At 48.4% G+C, this 16,786-nt stretch overlaps 1 protein-coding gene across 5 annotated transcripts in view; it reads left to right on the top strand.

Annotated features, from left to right (window-relative positions):
- Nucleotides 1-16,786, top strand: part of CACNA1B (calcium voltage-gated channel subunit alpha1 B) — a 2,298,664-nt gene that overhangs the window by 1,698,843 nt on the left and 583,035 nt on the right. For all 5 annotated transcript variants that reach the window (XM_069609698.1, XM_069609696.1, XM_069609700.1 and 2 more), the window contains 2 exons: nucleotides 4,386-4,515; nucleotides 11,634-11,693. In XM_069609698.1, the coding sequence (XP_069465799.1) occupies nucleotides 4,386-4,515; nucleotides 11,634-11,693 (190 nt within the window). The remainder of the gene's footprint in view (nucleotides 1-4,385; nucleotides 4,516-11,633; nucleotides 11,694-16,786) is intronic.

Genomic DNA, 16,786 nt, shown 5'->3' with positions numbered 1-16,786 from the left:
AGGGGTTTTCTCAGAATTTCAAAATGTCCCATGTTTCGCAATCCCAGTCCCTCAGAGTCATTGGGCGGTCTCGGACACTATCCTGGCATAACCATCCCGCCCGGGGACTGAGTGGCGAACATGTCTGAGATTGTGCTTGTCCTTCAATTACCGATAGAAGTTTCTGCCTCAGCCTTCTTGTGTTTTTCTGGGTCTGATAGCCTCCTGAATTTTGGTTGCCCCAGAGGCTCAGCTACACATAAGGTTGTTTCAATAGCTTCTTGGTTGCCAGCAGTCGCAGTTTCAAGGGCACATGTTAAATAGTCTGCGGGTATCGAGTCGAGCAGCACAAGGCCTCGTATGGAGGTCCCTGAGGACAAACCTGCTGAAAAGCATGTTGTTCCATCAACGATGGCCCCAGGTGGCCAAAGTCATGGATGGGTCCCTAAAAGGTTAGGGTGCTCTCCTATCGGACTTGACTGTGAATGTACTGTGGTCTTCCTCAGAGTCTCGGGTGCCAAGCAATTTGCTGAAGCTGAGGGCAATCCGGCAGGCTCTGGTCACCTTCCTCTCTGTGGAAGGGAAATGTGTGCTGATCCTCAAGGACAATACAGTGGCCATGCACTACCTCAACAAACGAGGTGGTGTTGGGTCCTTGCCACTTTGTGGAGAAGCAATGCGACTGTGGTTCTGGGCTCTGTAGAACAACGTCACTCTGACAGCTGCCAATCTTTCCAGAAGAGAGAATGTCACGAGTGGGAGCTCTGTCAGTAATTTGTGTGAATATTTTCTCCCACTGCGGGACTCCTGATGTAGGTCTCTTTTCTTCCAATGTAAACAGGAACTGCAAGTTATTTATTCTGCTCGAGGAAATGTCCTCATCAGGGAACTCTGGGGGACGCATTGACTGGTAGGTGGACATTCAACCTCCTTAATGCAGTCTCACCGATCCCTGTCATTCTGCTACTTCTCAGGAGACCCTGTCTGTTTGGGACCACATTGATCTTGATCGCTGTGGCCTGGGCCGTAGTACCTGGTACCAGGAGTTCATCTGCCCTTTCTGGTGCCTTCTAAGGAGAATGGATGGAGGGACGGGTCCTCTACCCATATCTCAGCAGCCTGAACCTTCATGCTTGGCTACTGAGTAGCACAGATGCATGGAGTGGGACTTGTCAGACGATGTCCATTTATTCCGGAGGCCTGTCACTAAGTCAATGTATGCTTGTAGATGGCATACATTCTCCTCTTGGTACTGGGAAAGGGAGTTGGACCCTATTTCCTGTGCTTTATCCTCTGTGCTAATTTTCTTCTGTCTTTGTCCCGATCAGATCTGCAGATTTGCACTGTGAAAGGGTACCTAGCCACTATTTCGGTTTTTGAACAGTCCTCTGAGTAGGGCTCTTTCTTCACAGTCCCGACAGTAATGCAGTTTTTGTGTGGTTCTGACCTGGGATTGAATATGGTGTTAAAGTTTCTTATATTTGTTCCGTTTGAGCCTCTGCATTCTTGTTCTATTAGACTGCTTACCCGTAAGGTGATCTTCCTGGTGGCCATCATTTCTGCTACAAGAGTGAGTAAGCTCCAGGCGTTGTCTGTTAGACGTCTTGATTTGGTTTTCTCCAAAGAGAAGGTGACATTAAGAGTGAGATGTCATTCCTCCCAAAAGCGGTCGGAGAATTTCTTCTGTCTCACAAGATGCATCTTCCTGTATTTTATAATAATTTGTCTTATCCTTCAAAGACAGAGGAACAATTCTATCGGCTGGAACTGTGTTGGCCCTCAGCTACTACATCTCTTGGACGAGGGACGTCAGGAAAGACGACCAGCTTTTTGTGGGCTATGCTAATGGACGGGCTGGCATGGCTGTGACCAGACAGACCTTGTTAAGGTGGATAATTCTGTGCATCTCGGAATGCTATGCTCTAGCTGGGAAGGATGTGCCTTATGGTCTTAGACCTCGTTCTACCAGAAGACCGGCGGACACCTCCGCCCTACCGAGAGGGGTCCCTGTTCTGGACATTTGTCAGGCGGGTATGTGGGCCTCACTGCACACGCTTGACAGACTTGGATTAAGATTTAGAGCAGGATACCCATTTTGGTAGGGTAATATTCCAGAGCTTTCTTATAAAGGTTGTATCCTTGCTCTCCTCCGGATCCACATACTGCTGTGGGAGTCTATAATAGATGAGGACTCTGTGGGAAGAAGGAATCCTTTAGAAGAGAAAATTACTTGCCTGTTGGTAATGTCCTTTCTGGTGGATATTTCTCCCATGGATCCCTCATTGACCTCCCTAGCTGCCCCATTTGGTAGATAGCTAGTACACCTTTGATTCTATGGTCCTTTAGTGTCAAAGTGCTAGGGAGAAATGGTAAAACTCAGGTCACTGTGCAGCACATCTATATATACTGGCCTTGACGGCATGTCTGGCGCGTGACCCAAACGCATCAAGTGGTCCTGATGCAGAGCCTCGCTGAACCCCCAGGTGATGGAAACGTTTCTGAAGATCAGCTGCAATGTGGATTGGATATCATACTTAAGGAATCCGTGGTAGGAACATCCATCATAAGGAACATTTCTGAATAGTGAGTAATTTGTTCATCACCTTCAAAGCAGTCTCAAACAGAATACTGCAAAACAAAAGAGATATGGCTGGAAGGTTTGGAATTAATCCTAACCTCTGGCATTGCTCCGGGCAACCCTCCAGACCATTGTTGTTTGCTTGCAAAGCCAATACAAAAGGGGAAAGACCATAAGCAAATCAGGCCTGGTCCCACCCCAAGAGGGGCAGTCCATCCTGAACTGCTTGGTCACATCCCTTCTGCACAAGAACACAGGCATCCCCAAACATGCTTCGGCCTAGTTGGGCCTCAGCAGATAGATCCAAGCTACTCCTAATCCTCACTGAGGAACGCCACCACAATGCCAGATGTTAGAATTAATTTCAAACCTTACAGCCATCTCCTCTTTTATTTTGCGTAAGTCAACCCGAGTGGGACGGGTATGCCTAGATATGGTTCTCGTGCCTGCTGGGCCTAGAGACCCAACCTGCTTTTCAATAATGAGGCCTAACAAGACCGAAACATCTTTGGTGATGCTTGTGGTCTTCTGCAGAAGGGATGTGACCAAGTAGTTCAGGCTGGACTGCCCCTTTTGGGGTGGGACCAAGCCTGATTTGCATATTGTCTTTCCCCTTTTCTAATGTCTTGGCAGGCAAGGAACAATGATCTGGAGGGTTGTCCAAAGTAATGCCAGAGGTTAGGATTAATTCCTAACCTTCCAGCCATCACCTCTTTTGTTTTGCGTTAAACAGAACGCCAACATACTTGCCAGCTAAAATCCACAACTCTGGAGGCGATTGCACCTCACGTAGCAAAACTATAAAAAGGTTGAAGTCTAAGCTATCTCATAAAGAGAAGACTAGGAAGCAGTCCTTCTCCTGCCACACCACCAATCCTATGCAACTCAATCCCGGTATAAGCTCGAAATGCCCCCACCATCCACCATTTCCATAAAACACTAAATACATGGCTTGTTCAACAATACTTGTCTGATGAATACAAATCTCTCTCACCGTCTGCCGACAGTACTATGCTACTGTAAAAAAAAACAGGCACAATGCTGGCCCCCTCTTATTGTAAAGTGATCCGCTGCTCTCAAGCTTGGTTTGTGTTATGAGAAGTAAAAATAAATGAAAATAAATGATCTGGGTTTGGAGAGGGTGTGTTTGTGGGATGTCCCTGGGATGGAATGTCTCAGAGGTGATGATCTCACTGGAAATAGGGTTGGGCTATTGGAAGAAAGTTGGTATTAGTGTAATCAGGGTAGTAAAGTGTGGGATCAGTATTCATTGGGCCTGGGTTAAAGCATAGAACACGGTAATACTGGTATGTGGTCATTACTGGATGCAGGTTGCATATTGAACACTCAGAGGTCTAAAATGGGGTATATTGTGTGAATTGTCACTGCCATTGGTATAAACTACACCGTCAGAGTTCATTACTGGATGTTAAGGCTGTGTTAGACAGTCACCCTTGATCCGGCGCAGAGTACATTATAAAGGGCTGGTGGTCCGTGGTCATCTCTGAAGTTAGTGATCTTGCATCGGGTTCATTGTATCAGGCTGAGAATTTTGTGTGTTTTAACAGGTTTCTGTCTATGGGATATACCGGCATAGTAGGGATAGTCTTTGGCCATCACTGGAAGGAGAATGTGTATTGAATAGTCTGTGATTTGGCACGGGGTGCATTTATGATGTGCGCCCTCTGATATGCAGTAGACTGTGGTCATCACTGATTGAAGAGAATGTCTTAGGAAACATTGCATTGTGGTTGGAAAGGGTCTTTTTGCCATGGAAGACATAAATTGCCAGTGCTTGATGCCTCACCTTCTCTTCCTCTTGACCCAGTGTTCGACGTCTCTGCCATTATATGGTGAACATGCGCTATTTCGAGATGGTCATCCTGATGGTCATTGCTCTCAGTAGCATTGCCCTGGCCGCAGAGGACCCTGTTCAGTCTGATGCACCAAGGAATGATGTAAGTATCTTCATATGCACCTCTTGTCCGACCTTGTGGTTCCAGTTTCTGTGCAAGAGCTGAAATGTGTGTGTTCAAGCTGTAAATTGCCAAGAGTTATGCTCACACATGGAAATGAATGAATGGGTAAGCAAAAGAGCGATTAAGGGGTTAATGTAATTGAGTGTAAATAAAGCAAGTGAACGAAGACCCACTCCTAAGGCCCCTGTCTGCTCCCTGTCCATTTCTGGAACGCTAATTGGGGTCCTCCCTGCACCTTAACTACAATGATGCTGCCACCTCACTCCTCTAAGAAATCCGGACTGCCTTGACTTTGCCACCTCCAGATCTATGGGTTAGTTCCCTCCTTATGGACTCACTTCTACTGCCTTTGACTATCACTGTTCTTTCGGCTTGTTACACCCATGTTGTCATCCTGCTGCGCAGTGCTTCCTAAAACCCTTTGCTAACATCTGATTCCAAGATTGAAAAAGTCAAATCTTGCTGTTTTTGCTTTGTGCTAAAAAGTCAAATCTTGCTGTTTTTGCTTTGTGCTAAAAGGTCAAATCTTGAAGTTTTTGCTGTGTGCTAAAAAGTCAAATCTTGCTGCCCATTGCGAAATTCTCTGTATTTTGCTTGTATACTGTTTCTTCTCTGTAACTTGCCAGCCCAGTGACCTCACCACTCTCTTTTGTCTCACACCTACCTGCCTTAGCCCCCCAGTATCTCCATCCTCTCCTTACTTCCACCCCAATGGCGCTTTCTGTTTCTCCTATCTTCTCCAACTGCTTCTCCAGTGACTATCCTTCCCTTCTCACTAAGTCTGGTAGGAAGAAGTTCAAAAAGGATATCTTGGCCTCTAATCCTGGTCTTCCTATCGCCGACACCTACTCCAATGCTTCCGTCAGACAGACCCTTACCGACATCCTCTTTTTGGTTCTTTCGCCAGATCTATGGACTCCTCATATGGTCTCTCTGCTCTGCCCTATCTCCTCCTCTCCCATTAATGGTGGCACTCGCTGGGAAGTTCTCATGGCTTCCTTCAACTCCTCTAAAGTCATCATTAATGTCTACCTAAATGGCACTGTCATGGTCCAAGGCCCTCAGGCCAATCTCCTCCTCTTTGATAGGCGCTTCCCTCGCCTCATCAATTTCCTCTCATCTCCTGCTGTCCCCTCCTCTCCCCCCTTGGCTACCTTGCCCTCTCTCTCCTCCTCCTCCTCTGCCCCTCCTAGGGCTCTTTCTTCTCCGCAGGGCGTACCGCTGATTTGTACCCCTCCCCGGAAGGTCTTTAAGGCTGGCAACCTTCTTCATATTGCCACTCTCAACTCTCGCTCTGCCGTCAAACACTCCTCTGACATCTGCCACCTCCTTGAAGAACTAGACTTTGATGTCCTTTGTCTTACTGAGACATGGTTCACGGCCAGCTCTGTCACGCGCTTTGACACTCTTCTCAATGATGGCTACAAGATCCTCTCAGCACCCAGATCCTCCCGGTCCAGTGGGGGGGTAGCCCTGATCTTTCCTGAGTGGATTCCTGCCTCTATCATTCCCACTCAGACCTACTCCTCTTTTGAATGCCTCGTCTGTAGGCTTTCTCTCTCGCCTACCCATTCTCTTACTGTGGTTACCATCTACCGGCCTCCTGGTCAAATCACCTCATTTCTCTCTGAGTGGGCAGACCTCTCCTCCTCCCTCCTGGCCTCTACCACTCAACTCCTCCCCCTTGGTGACCTAAATATACATTTAGACTCTCCTTGCTCCTCCTCTATACTCTTCCGTGACCTCTGCGACTCCCTCTCCCTGTCCATCCTCCCCTCTGGCCCAACTCACTCTGCAGGGCACACACTGGATGTCTGGATCTCCTCTGACCTCCCCCTCTCCATCCCTCTGACCACTCCTCTCTCCTGGAGCGATCACTCCCTCCTCTCATCTCATCTCTCCCTCTCTTCCCCCCAAGCCAAGCCTACCCCAACACTGCCACCTACCTTCTTGGACGGCCCATGAAGCGTGCGGGAAGGGAGACCCCTGGCAATCACATCCTCACTTATTATTTGTGAACACTTCTTTCTTTCTTGAAAACCCTATCGCACACTTTTTTTGTGATTAGTCGTAAGGATTTGGCAATAGATTTTTAGCATTGCCACTATGAGTTCCTTGCAGGATGTAGGGATCAGAATCCTTGTTGTACAGTCAGTACCATACCTATGTATCAGGGACAGATTATTGTACCTTGACCTTAAAACAGTAGATGACAACGTGGCTCTGGGGGATGGTCCACAACTGAAGGACCGTTGGTAAAAGCGAAGTTACCCAAGAGATCAAAATGTATTCTTTTCAGACAGAAATGCGTGTGGCATCCCTTTAATGAGCCCATGCAGCAATTACGTCACGTGTGGTTCTGAATAAATGGGGCAGTTCACGTGGGCTTGAGAGAGAGCATGCGTGGAGGCCGGACGAGATGCAGAGCCTCACAAGTCTTCTGTTCACCTGGGGGCTCAGAGTGCACAGGGAGGTTCCTACTAAGGAGCCCCCTTCCACATTGGTGACGAGGTAGTCGTCCATGCTGACACTGACCAGCTGAGCTAATGCGGCGGTGAGATAAGAGCTACGGCTCAGGTTACAACTTTCTCTCATGCCGCCTAGCCACCGCGTACAGCGTTTTCAGCCACCATTTTTGCTGCACATGGTGGGGGAGGTTGCAGCTCCATAGAGGAGTGCTTGTTCTCCTCCCATGCCAAATTCTTGGAAATTCCCATGGCCATGTGCACTTATTGCTGAATTCTGGAGGTTTGGTACCCTCAATCAATAAGGGGAAGCTGAGGGATTGTGTGACTAGGCAACAAAGAGGAGGAGCACACGGTTCTGTTTCTCTCTCTCTGCTTTGTTACCCACCAGTTTCCTTCTTTGCTCATTCATCTCTGGTGGTGATGTGGTGTTTTCTTCAGTCACTTTGATTGAATCTGCCACTATGTGCAGTTGGGAGGAACTGTCTCTCAGTTTTGCTAAATATTAACTTCAACCCCTCTACATGGTGTGGAAGGGCAGGTCTTACTAGGGAGTGCAGAATCCTGGTGGAGCTGGACACTCTGGTGGAATCCTCTTCTAGCTTTGATTCCGTGTAAGTGCGCCCCCTAACAAGGAAGGGGAGCTCATGCACTCATCAACATGGCAGATGATTAACTGACAGGAGGAGAACCTGCTGGAGCTGCGCCAACTGCGCAAAGGGGTGCGTGTGTTCCGCACCAACAGAGTGCACTAGCCCCCATGCCTGAGTGTGAGGTTTCCGGGGCATCATCATGCCTGTCTCCACACTGGAAATCATGGATTGACCGTAAGTCTACAGGAGAGACTGATGAAGAAAGTAAGGTTGCAACACTTTTGTACTCCGCTGGCCTAGCAGTGCATCAAATATTTCAGTCACTACAACTAGTGGATGCGTCTTATGCTGAGGCAAAGTATGCACTATGCAAACATTTTATTTCTGTAGCAAATGTGGACTATGAGAGGTTCATCATGTGCAGTGCGAGGCAGAAGGACGATGAGTCTCTGGACATTTTTCAGGCGAATGGCGATATGTGCCTGGGACAATGAAAAGGCCATGATTTGAAATCAGCTCATTCAGGGCTGCGTGTCTGAGAAACTCTGGTGTCAGATCCTTCGGGATTCTGTTCTCACGTTGCCCGGCATCATGGAGCTTGGACGGTCACATGAGGTGGCAAACACATGGGTTTCAAGAATGGACGTGGCGATTCGCCCTGCCAAGTAGGAAAAGGTGTGTGCCATTGGCCGTGGCCAAGGGGCTAGAGGGGCCTGTTGGCCCGCTACGCAGCATAGGGACAGGAACAGCCAAGTGCCTGAGTCATGTATGAAGTATCGGTATGATCTGCTGCATCCTGCAGAGTGTCCCTCAAAAGCAAAGGCATGTGGAAGGTGTGGAACGATAACCATTATGCCCGCATATGCAGGGCTTTGATGACTGTGGTTGTCCAGAGAGGCCCCATTTGGGCTGGTTTCTTCCGACAGCAACGCCCACCAAATGTGGCCCTCGTGGATCAGGAGGAGGACGGAGCCACCCAGGACATGGAGAAAGAAGAGGATGACAAGAAAATATTCTTCATCTCGAGTGTGAGCGTCCTGAAGGCGAAAGCCAGGAGGCAACCAAAGTGTATCTTACAGGTGGATGGGTCGCCAGTGTTGGTGGACACAGGTGCTTCAGTCAATGTCATGGCCAGAGTACACTAGGAGGCCTTGAAAGAACCCCAGACCCTACAACATCTAAAGGCACGTATATTCACCTTCGGGGGAGACCGGCCCATCCCGTTGGTGGGGGTGTTCATGTCATAGGTGGAGCATGGCAATCGCTCAATCAAGGCACACCTCTTCATGCCGGATGTGCTAGGGAGGCCGGTGCCGATCGTAATGGATCACAAGCCTCTGTTGCCCATTATGGCAAGCTCTTCCTCTAAGCCACCAGCCAGGATTGAGCGATGGATGCTGGCACTGCTGGAATATGGGGTCTTGCTGGACTACGGCCCGGGGGCAAACAACACAACAGACTATCTGTCGTGTCACCTCGAGGTCATGGATGTGTCCAGCGTCGAGGAGGCCGAAGAACACATGCAGCTTGTCGTGGAGTAGGCTATCCCGAACTCCTTGCCCATCCAGGAGCTCGGAAGGGCGTTAGAAAATGACAACTGCTTCCGGATCCTTAGGAACGCACAGCATAGAGGTGAGTGGAAGTAAGTCCTGGAAGGTCCAGGCAAGAGAACCCAAGAAACTTGTATAACTCTGGCCGCTCACAAGATACAGCAAGTGATCGACCAAGGCCCCACTGCGGCTGAAGGTGTGGTTCCGGTCTTGGGGAAGAGTTTGTGTGGGCCTGTGTCTAGTGCCAGGCTGCATCTCCATTGCAGAGGGATCCCCCCATTGAGTCCATGCCTCGAGGAACACGGCCATGGGAGGCGGTGCATGCAAACTTCGGGTCCACAGGAAGGGATGTCCACTGCCTGATGGTGGTGGACCAGTGGTCAAGGTACCCAGAGGTGGAGTTTGTTGACTCAGTGTCGTTCGATAATGTGGTGGTGGTGCTAGAAAAGATCTTTGCAACCCATGGTCTCCCACAGACTCTATGCTCAGATAGTGGACTGCCTTTCCAAGGTGAGTGCTTTGCCGAGTTTCTGAAGGAGTATGGCGTACACCACAGAAAAATCACTCCATTGTGGCCCTATGCCAATGGTAAGGCAAAGCAATTTATGAGGACACTCAATAAGGTGTTCAGAATCGCCCATGGACAGGGCCAGTGCCTTTGTAGGGCCCTCTACCAGTTCCTCAGAACTCCTCACTGCTCGACTGTGGTAACCCCCGTGGAAGCCATGTTCAGGAGATGTCCCAGGGCCTATTGCTGGACGCAGGCGACTGGGAGCTACCTATAATTGGCAACGCCCAGGTGGAAGAGGAGAGGAGGTGCCGGAATGAGGGTGAAAACATGAGAAGGGGGGCTTCGCCGGCACCAGTTGGCCCCAGGGAATGAGGTGATCATAAGGGATAGGCATCCCCAAGGAAAGCTGTCACTGACATATGAGCCATGCCCCATGGACGTGGTTGCGGATGAAATGGTCGATGATGACGGCCTCAGATAGGACTGCAACTGTTACCAGAAATGCCAGTTTCTTCAAGAGGCTAAGAGATGGAACACGACTGGGGTTGTCCCCAGGCAGAGACTGTGCCGAAGAACCGGATGAAGGTGGTGGGGCTGGCTGCCCTCAGATTCCCCTAGATGGAAGGGACGCAGGTGAGGAGAGGCCGAGCTGCGAAGGGGCAGGCGGTATCCCCAGCAAACTCGGAGGGGGAGATCTGCCTGCCTAAATTACTTTGTACTGGACCCCTGAGTCAAGCAACCAGGAGGGGATGGAGACTGTGTTAACTGTCTGTCGTTATGGTGTGTTTGATTTAGTTTTGTCACATGTTTTGAGTGGGTGGTTGTTGTTGTTAGATTGCTGTTTGTTGTTATGAAAAAGGATGAGTGTGGTGTCCCTTTAGCTAGCAGACGTGGCAGAGTGACGTAACTCTGTTGCGTGTAGATCTGAATAAATGGGGCAGGTCACGTGGGCTCAAGAGAGCCTGCGTGGAGCCCAGATGAGATGCAGAGCCTCACACGTCTTCTGTTCGCCCGGGGAGCTCATGATGCAGAGGAAGGTTCCTACTAAGGAGCCCCCTTCCAAATGCTTGCAGCCAGGTCATGGTAGCAGAAGAAATATAGGCAAACATACATGACTGCTCCAGAGGCCTACTCTCCCTAAGCATGGGCCCAGTGCACTCTCTGGATAAGGCTCAGTATCAGCAAATCACTACCGAGGTGGATAGCATAGTGGAAACTTATTTGCAAAATCAACCGATGGGAATGGGAAAGCAAGAGGGACTCCTGTAGGAAAATATATAGGAAAATATATACCTTATTTCCTATGGTAAACTGGGCATATACATTGTTTTTTTATACATCTTTTGCTATCACAGTCTTTTTCTGTTCCCTAGTGCTTTAAATAGCAGACATTTCTATTACTTAACTGTACTCAATGTATTGAGCTTGAAAGGATAATCATGTATGTTGATGATAACGAGAGGCCTCTAGTGGATGTCAGAAACGTACAGTGGGATATATTTTCTGAACACTGACCCTATAATGGCGCTTCATTAAGAACACAATTATGTCTTCCTTGCTGATGAGTCTGTGCCTGTTGTTTTATAAATATTAACCTCTTGTCTCTTTCCACTTTTCTCCTCTGCCCCTCTCTTGCTTTTTCTGTCTCCTTCATTCTCTCTGTTTCCTTCTATCTTTTTTCTCTCACTGCCTGTATCACGTGTGTGTTTGTTAATCTTTCTCACTATTCCTGGTCTTTCATTTCTGCTTTGTTCTTTGCCACACATTGTCCCTTTCTTTTGCTCACTATCATTTTCTATCACTGTCATTCTTACTAATTTCCTTTCCTGCTCTCTCTCTCCTTCTCTTCACTGCACCTCTTTCTTGTTCTTTCTTTTAATCTTGCATTCTCCTTTTTTCACTTTCTTACTGTTTCTCTCTCTTTCTTTTTTTACTTTTTCTCTTTCACTGGCTTTCCCCAATGTATTTCTTTTTGTAGGTTTTGAAGTACATGGATTACATTTTCACGGGTGTCTTCACGTTTGAGATGGTGATCAAGGTAAATTTCTGCACCTTGTAACTACTCCATGCATTCCATCAATGGAGTTGTACTGAAGCAAGGCACATTTTGAGGGAGGAGCTTTTTGGGGGTATCACTAGTTTTCGTTAGCTCCTTAAAAGCCTTACATTCCGGAAAATGTCTCTGCGAATCATTTAATGTATTTCTCAAATTGTTTCATTGATGGCTTTGTTCTGTCTCATTTGCCTCCACACTCACTGTTTCCCCCAGTATGGGTCTCCCATGTGGTATGTTTTCACCCATCTTTTTCCTTAGCTTTGCTCCTATCTGCTTTATCTTCTAGCCTATATCGCATAGATTACTTTTGTTTTCTGATTCTTTACTACTTGAAATATCACCCAGCCAGGGGAAGCAGGATATTTTTACATAGCTTTGTCACTAAGAGGCCTCAGACACATCCAGCAGTGACACTGTGAGTGATGACACCACAGATGTATCTGGCACCCACCATGTACCCTATCTTCATGTCCTCTTTTTCACTTAGATTGAGGGAATAAGTGTTTCAGATGTGTGTAATGACAAGATTCCTGGTCATACTTAATGTGGTAATAATATTGACCATTTCTTAGTATATGCATGCTTGGTGTTTGTGTACTCTAGGTGCCAATTGAACCACAGGGAAAGGGATATACGCCATGGAATAACCCATTGGTGTGGGACTGTGGACCTGGCTTTAGGCCTAGGGGTCCATTGGGTGGTTTGGATGTGTACATGGCATGGCCAATGGCCATACCCACGGCAAAGTGGACTCGGTATGGCTATAGACCATGCCCAATGTGAACATTGGGTGGTTATGAGTAGCCTGAGGCTTGGACAAACACCAAACCCTGGTTGATGTAGTCAATTTCTTGCCCATTTTGCACTTTGAGCAACTTGGAGGTGCCCTCTACCTGGTCAAAAGCCATGCAGTAGACTAAGTGGCCACTGTTTGACATGGAGGTGCTTGATGCATGTCATAAGACCATGCCCCAGACATGGTTGTCATTGGACATGGTCGAAAGTAATGCCCCCTGCAAAATGGCAACTGGGAATGGCCACATCAGGTGGAATGAGGATTGAGCACAAGGGGACACCTAGGATGGTAAAGGTATCCCCCTGGTAATGTCGCCAATGGGCATGTCTTCAGACTATGCTCACCGGGCACATTGAGTGACTAGAAGGTGCCTGGGGCATGAGCATAGACTATGGCCAATGCAAATGGCTAGTGGGCATGCCCGGAGGGCAAGCCAGTTTACACATTGTGTATGGGAGGTACCTGAGGCATGACCTAGGAACAGTGACCTCTGGGCATGGCCCCATGCTATGCTTATTGGCTATATTTGAGATCTGGGAGGAGCCTGTGTCATATGCAAAGTCAACACCCTGGGCCCAGTGTTATTCATGGATGTTACACAGGTGCCTAGGTGATGTGGAGTATGAGAGGGGAGTTGTGAGTTCTAGGAGAATGGTTGATGTGTCTCTTGTTTTGGTGATTGTGGAGGAAACATAAGTCATCAGCTGAGAAAAAGGAGGAGGATGGGATTTGAGGAACATTTACTGTCAGAAAGTGCCATTCCTGTAGAATGCCTACTTTGGAACCAAGACTGGCAGGGTCCCAGAAGCCATTAGTCTGCAGGTATAAAGTAATATGGGTTAACAGTGCATGGTCCAGTCTTTTGTTGTAATGAGGGAGGAGAGACACACACTGATAATTAGCAACAATTTGGAGTCCACAGAGGTTTTATTATAGAATGGGTAGGATAGTAACTATTGCAGCAAGCCAAGAGGATCCTCTCTCGAGAGGTTAAACATAGAGGTGAGGTTCAAACAAGTTTGGTGTGTTAAGCTCCTGTTTGTCTCTGGGACACCAGAATCAATAAGAACACAGGTTCCATTGGCGGCTTATGAGATGGGTGCCAGCCTCTTGGGACTGGAAGAGAGGATGATGGTGAAGGTGAATGGTGAAGAGGATGGTTGGTGAAGAGGAAGGAGTGAATGGTGATGTGGAGAAGCAGTGGGGAGCTGGGAGGGCTAGGAGGATGAGCAATATGTCTCTTATTTTGGTGATTGTGGAATAGTATGAGCCTATGTCGTTGGCAGAGAAAAATGAAGAGATGGAGCAGGACTTATTTGTTTATTGAGCATTTGTTAAAACAGAATAGTGTTTGCAGGCGCCACAAGCCAAAGTGGGGAGGGAACATGGGAGTAAATAGTCATTACAAAAAAGTTAATATACAATTGTGCGTCTAGTAGACCTTGTGACATTCGGACGTGCAAGTGCAATGATGGCAAGTGCGGGAGATAGGGGGGATGGGGAGGAGGGAGCAAGGGAGGAAGTGCTGGTGAGAGCCTGGGAGGGAAGTGCCGAGAGGTAACAGGGGAGGAAGCTGCTGACTAAGTGCAAGGGCGTTGGAATCCCAAAGGTGCGATGCACATTCGCCAGGTGGGGGACTCCCAAGGGCAGTGCTGGCAGGGTGTGGGTGCTGGTGTTTACTGGGCAGGGGCCTTGTACCTATGCGATTCATGAAGGTCCAGGCCGCTGGTCTCAGCGGCAGTGGGGTGTTTAGCAGGGAAGGGAAAGAGGTGGAGAAAGGCAGAGTTTTGAGAAGTTTCCAGGAACCTAAGGAGGTCCAGCTCAAGTCTGAGAGGGGCAGGGAGGCTGTTCCAGAGAGAGGCACCAGTTGCAGAGAGAGACCTGCCCACCACACTCTGCTTGGAAAAACGTTTGACAAACAGAGAGTTGGAGCTAGAGGAGCGCAGGGCTCTAGCAGGGGATTATTTAGGAAAATAAAGTTGGAGCTAGTGTGGTCCCAGGCCCCAGAAAGCCTTGTGAATGATGCAGAAGGTCTTAAATTTGATCTTTGCAGCCACCAGGAGCCAGTAGAGAGATTTTAGGGTTGGAGTGATATGGTCCCTGGGTTTGAGGCCAAGGATACGTTTTACAGCTCTATTCTGGGTTAGCTGAAGGGGGTGTACGGAGGAGAGTGGGAAATTGAGGAAGAGGCTGTCACAGTAGCCCCGCCTAGAGCGCTGTAGACTTTGAGCTTCTGGGGAAAGGTGAGGAAGGGGAGAATGCCTCTGAGGTGGTGAGGCTGGTCTGAGGAGGTGAAGCTGGAAGTGGGCCTTTTTGGCAAGGTCCAGGATGTGAGTGGTGAAGGAAAGAGAGGAGTCGAAGATGACCCATGGTTTTTAGCCTCACAGGTAGGCGAAGGTAGAGGTCCCAAGGAAAGCGGCCAGCGGGTAGGAGAGAAACAGGGTGCAGGGATCGCAATAAGAAGGATCTCCATCTTACTGGCATTAAGACAGATGTCATTAGCCGCACACCATGCCTGGATAGTGGCCAGGCAATCCGGGATGCGGAATGCCGGTCAAGTGACACAGCGAGTAGAGCACTCGCTTTGACATCTGTGCAGAGCCTGCTAACGCAGGTTCGAATCCCGGCGGGGCCTAACTCAGCCTTTCATCCTTCCGAGGTCGATAAATGAGCACCAGACAACGTGGCAGCACTCAGATACCTGAGGGTTAGTAGCGCTATATAAGTGCCAAATTATTATTATTAATTATTATCGAGTAGGAAGATGAGGTAGCAGAGGAAAGTTTGAAGGAAAGCTGTGTGTCATCAGCATAACCCTGGAAATGAGGAGAGAAGGAGGAGATCAGGTGAGCAAGAGGGGCAAGATAGATATTGAAGAGCCATGGCGATAGGATAGAGCCCTGTGGAACACCACAGGTGGAGAGTGAAGTGGTGGAGGAGAAAGGGCCCAGCTGCAACTGGGAGGGGCGGTTAGTGAGGAAAGAGGTCAGCCAATCCAGTGCCCGGCCTGTGATGCCGAGGGTATCACAGAGACATTTTATAAGTATAGAGTGGTTGACCATGTCAAAGGCAGAGGAGAGATAAAGGAGAATGCGAACAGCAGGAGAGTTAGAATCAAGATATGCGAGCATGTCTTCACAGGTGTTCAGGAGAGCAGTTTCCGTACCTCTGGATGCCTGGAATCCAGATTGATGATCATGAAGGCAACCAACGAGTTCAGTATGAAGGATCAGTTGTGGGAGGACCACTCCAGAAGTTAGCCCAGGAAGGAGGTGGTGGAGATAGTTAGCCGGGCAAGAAGGGCCAGCAGGTGGCTTTTTTAGGAGAAGGTGCACAAAGGAGTGCTTGTGGGAAAGAGGGAACGAGCCAGTGGCGAAGGAGTGGTTATAGAAATCTGCAAGTGCCGGGGGCGAGAGTGGAGATGTTATCCTTAATGGTTCTAGAAGAGCAGGGGAACACCTGTCTGGATGAGACCTTCGTAGAGCAGACAACTTTAGAAACGGCAACAGGTGCTATGAGAAGGAGGGAGGAGAGTGAGGGGGTGGAGTTAGGGGCACCAAGGGAGGCCAAGCTGCTTGCTTTGGTGTATGTGAAAGTGTTTTTATACACCCGTGTGGTGTATATGAAAACCATCATATACACCAAAGCAAGCAGCTTTAACGTTGTGTTCTGCAAAGTTGAAGCTGCTTACTTTGGTGTGTATGAAAGTGTTCATATGCACCATGGGTGTATTTGAACACTTCCATATACACCAAAGCAAGCAGCTTCAATGTTACAATGTTGAAGCTGCTTGCTTTGGTGTATATGAAAGTGTTCATATACACCCTGCACTGCCACAAGGCTTCTTGTCTCACTCCTCCAGAATAATGGCACCAAAATGGTACCGTATATGTGCGTGATTTTAGCGCATATATAAAACTGGAGGAGTGCCACAAGAATACCCTTCTAAAAAGCCAGTTAACAAATGTGGAGGTTGCTCGGTTGGTTTCCAACCCATCCAAGCAACTGCCTCATGTATTCTGAAAGTGGCGCATTCCTACCGACTTCAGAAGAATGTGCCACTTTCAGAATAGGTCTTAAGTACCGAAAGGGTTGTTAACCCTTTTAACAACCTTTTCAGTACTTAAGACCAGATTAAGATTCGGGCCCTCAGTGAGAGCAAGGACGTCAAGGTCTTCAAGGAGGTGACAGATGTCAGAGGAATGTTTGATAACAGAGCTAGAATTGAGGGTGGCTAAGTGAAACTGGTTGCCCTCAATTTCCGACATGCACCTACCAA

The sequence above is a fragment of the Ambystoma mexicanum genome, chromosome 8 (assembly GCF_040938575.1).
Source record: "Ambystoma mexicanum isolate Mex_15411 chromosome 8, UKY_AmexF1_1, whole genome shotgun sequence".
NCBI lineage: Eukaryota > Metazoa > Chordata > Amphibia > Caudata > Ambystomatidae > Ambystoma > Ambystoma mexicanum.
Note: the sequence above shows the minus strand (reverse complement) of the source record. Positions and strands in the feature narration are given on the sequence as shown.